Here is a 3,155-nt window from a genome sequence, read left to right as displayed (position 1 = left end):
AACTTACTATTACACTATTACTACAATTGGCAACAACAAGTGATTAACTAACTATGTGTGAATTTTTGAGCATCTCATAACAGCGTAGATAAAGGAAAACATTGAGAATATTTCCCTCTCGTGCACTTTTTAACTGTTTTCGTACAAAAAACATAACTTTTTAGTACAGCAAAATAAAATAAAAACGACTCGGTATGTCCTAAATGATGTTTATATGTTTCTGCTGTTGCCTGGATATGGCATTACAGTTGACATACTGCCTCGTGTTATTGTTCTCATCAAATGACTGTTGTTAAGGATGGTCCGTTTTGTTTATGCTTTCTTTGTGTCATCCTAGTATACACTATAGATTAAACTTATTATATGCAATATGTCTATGGTTGTAGGGATACTGAATATAGTCCTGTAAATAGGTATCTGAATGTGCTTCATGTGGTAGCATCTAACATATTTTATTTAAAATAGGATTGAATATGGCGGAGTAAAAAATAAAATAAAAAATCATGGACATTATTTTCACTTTATACAGTGAGACAATACACTAGCTAAACCAGCTTTTTTATGCAATTAATAATTGAACATACAGTATTAGCCACATTTTAAGTCCATATATGCAACCCAGTGGTTGTATTAGTTTCCATTATATGAGCAAGAATGTAAATGTTTTCCATGCTGTTGACATGAGTGACGAGAGCGAGGGAACGTGTTCCTGTGGTGTTTTGTGCCTGTATGCGGGGATTGTGCATTACCGCTACACATGCTGGAGTTTTACTTCCCCTTGAGCTACACATTATTAATGACCACATTCAAACATGGTTCGTTTTGTCCAAGGCAAGCACTCGCTTCATGCACAGAGGTCAGACAGCCCCAAATGTGAATACAGCTGAGGAACAATAAACCACTGATAATTGAATATGGTTACACAAAAGACTGATTTAAAAAATATATATGACAAATCTCATTCTCACGGCGGCCCAGGTTTCATTACTGGGCATTAATGAGATTCAGTTGGAACACAAATGTGTATCATTCATGTTTATCTTGTTTCAAGTGATGAAATTGCTATCAATAGTATCAGATTACAGTCCAAAAAATAAATAATGAAATGCACGCCACCAAATCCCTTGAACGCCGCCGCGTAGCCATGAATAGAGAGCCTAAGTCCCGCCCCTCCGCTTCCGGCTCATGGGACCTTATTTCGGAAAAAATATGTATGGAAGTCAATGGCGAGAGATAACTTATCTTTTTATTCCGTCTGAACTGTCCCCTGAACTACACATATGATGTTTGTCAATTTAAAAGGTAAATATGAAAGTCAAGAAAGTCGCAGTTTGTCATAAAACAGAAGAGTAACGTTTAGTTGTATGTGAAAATCGCTCGATGAACTACATCTCTCGTCTCGCACTATGTAGCCTACGTCACAAGATCCGTTGCTCGTATGTGTGTATTCTGGCTCAAAACACGAGTCAGGCATGACGGCGTAACGTTAGGATTATAATGTAAGACTATAGAAAAAATGACAGACGTTAGCTTCAGTAAAGTTAGCTTCATTCATTGAGAGAAAAGGTATGACGTCGCATGTGCGCCTTCTGGGTTTGTAGTCTTTGTAATTACGTATTTTCACAGTCTTATACCTCAGCAGTTTTACATCAAACTGCGACTTTCTTGACTTTAAAATGTATCTTTTAAATGGACAAACATCATATGTGTAATTCAGGGCACAATTCAAACGAGATCAAAATATTTGTTGTCTCTCGCCATTGACTACCATACAATATTTTTCCGAAATAAGGTCCCATGGTGGTCGACCGGAAGGGGAGGGACTTAGGCTCTCTATTCCTGTGGTGTAATTTGATAGGCTCTTTAAAGACACACACTAGCACTCCTAACCAGCATTATCACGCATGATTTGATCTGTTGTTGTGTGTCCATTGTGCGCCTCACCCTGTTGTCTTCCCTCAGCTCATAGCGAGGCTGTGTGGCCCTTCACATGGAAATGAAGAGTGTGAGAGAGAATATGGGCTGGTTGTACTACCAGTACCTGCTCATCACAGGCATCTATGTGCTGGAGCCATGGGAACAGTCCGTCTTCAACACAGTCCTCTTTACCACGGTGGCCATGGTCATCTACACCTCCTATGTGTTTGTGCCTGTTCACGTGCGTCTGGCGCTGGACTTCTTCTCTGAGCTGGTCCGGGGACAGCCGGAGAGCACAGTGGCCCTCATGAACTAAAGATGAAGGAAAGACATTTTTTTTGATCTGCGGGTCACTCTTGTTTATTGTTCTAGTCAGGAACAAACAAGCCAGATTCAGCCATGTTCAAGTCTTCCGTTGGATTCCTGGATTCCTGCCGCGTCATGGGAATTCTGTATGCAAAACTTTTGGATGGATCCCTGCGTGATTGCCAATACTGAGGATTTGCAGGATATCATCACAGACACTATGGCCTGTTACTACGGTGCGATTAACGTCCTCTTCATCACTGTTTGATAATAAGGAAATCATTATTTTGACTCTATATTAGGAGTCCCTGATTGGACTGAGATATGATTATTTGCTCCAGTGTAAATTAAAACATTTAATTATTGCGACATCCCAAAAAACATTTGTCTCTGCATTTATTAAATATATTTGGTTTATGGGTTACAGTTTATATTAGGTGTCTCTAACTACTATGTACTGTTAGGTACAATGGCCCTCATTTATGAAAAGTGCGTACACCAAATTTCCAGCGTACACCTGGCGTACACCCAAAACCACGGTGACTTTGCGATTTATCAATATGGACGTTGGCGTACGGCACGCTCAAATCCTACGCCAGCTCAGGAGGTGGTGTACATGTACGCACGTTTTGAGTTAGTGCTGAAATGCTCAGAAAAACAATTCCTAACACCACAAAACGCACTGACAAACTAAAGATATGATATATTATGACCCACTGTAAAAAAAACAACAACATAGAAATTATAAACTTCAGTGTTTATTTTTGTGAGTTAAGCCCGGCAGGTGCGCACGGACTGGGTTCAGGAATGAAAGGCTTTCAATGACCAAAAAATAATTAAAATGACATTCTTCTTCTTTTAAATAATAATACAAATATTAATAATAAAAAACGACATTCTTCTTCTAAATAACAATAAGCGTCATTAATAAT

At 38.9% G+C, this 3,155-nt stretch overlaps 1 protein-coding gene across 1 annotated transcript; it reads left to right on the top strand.

Annotated features, from left to right (window-relative positions):
- Window positions 1-1,990: 1,990 nt before the first annotated feature.
- Window positions 1,991-2,355, top strand: sptssb (serine palmitoyltransferase, small subunit B; the record flags this gene model as incomplete). The annotated part of the gene is made up of 1 exon (XM_079610697.1): window positions 1,991-2,355. One exon carries the CDS (start codon window positions 1,991-1,993, stop codon window positions 2,231-2,233), a length of 243 nt encoding a protein of 80 aa, XP_079466823.1. The 3' UTR covers window positions 2,234-2,355.
- Window positions 2,356-3,155: the final 800 nt, after the last annotated feature.

The sequence above is a fragment of the Phoxinus phoxinus genome (assembly GCF_949152265.1).
Source record: "Phoxinus phoxinus genome assembly, chromosome: 4".
Classification (NCBI taxonomy): domain Eukaryota; kingdom Metazoa; phylum Chordata; class Actinopteri; order Cypriniformes; family Leuciscidae; genus Phoxinus; species Phoxinus phoxinus.
The sequence above is the reverse complement of the archived record's forward strand: the minus strand, read 5'-3'. Positions and strand labels throughout refer to the sequence as shown.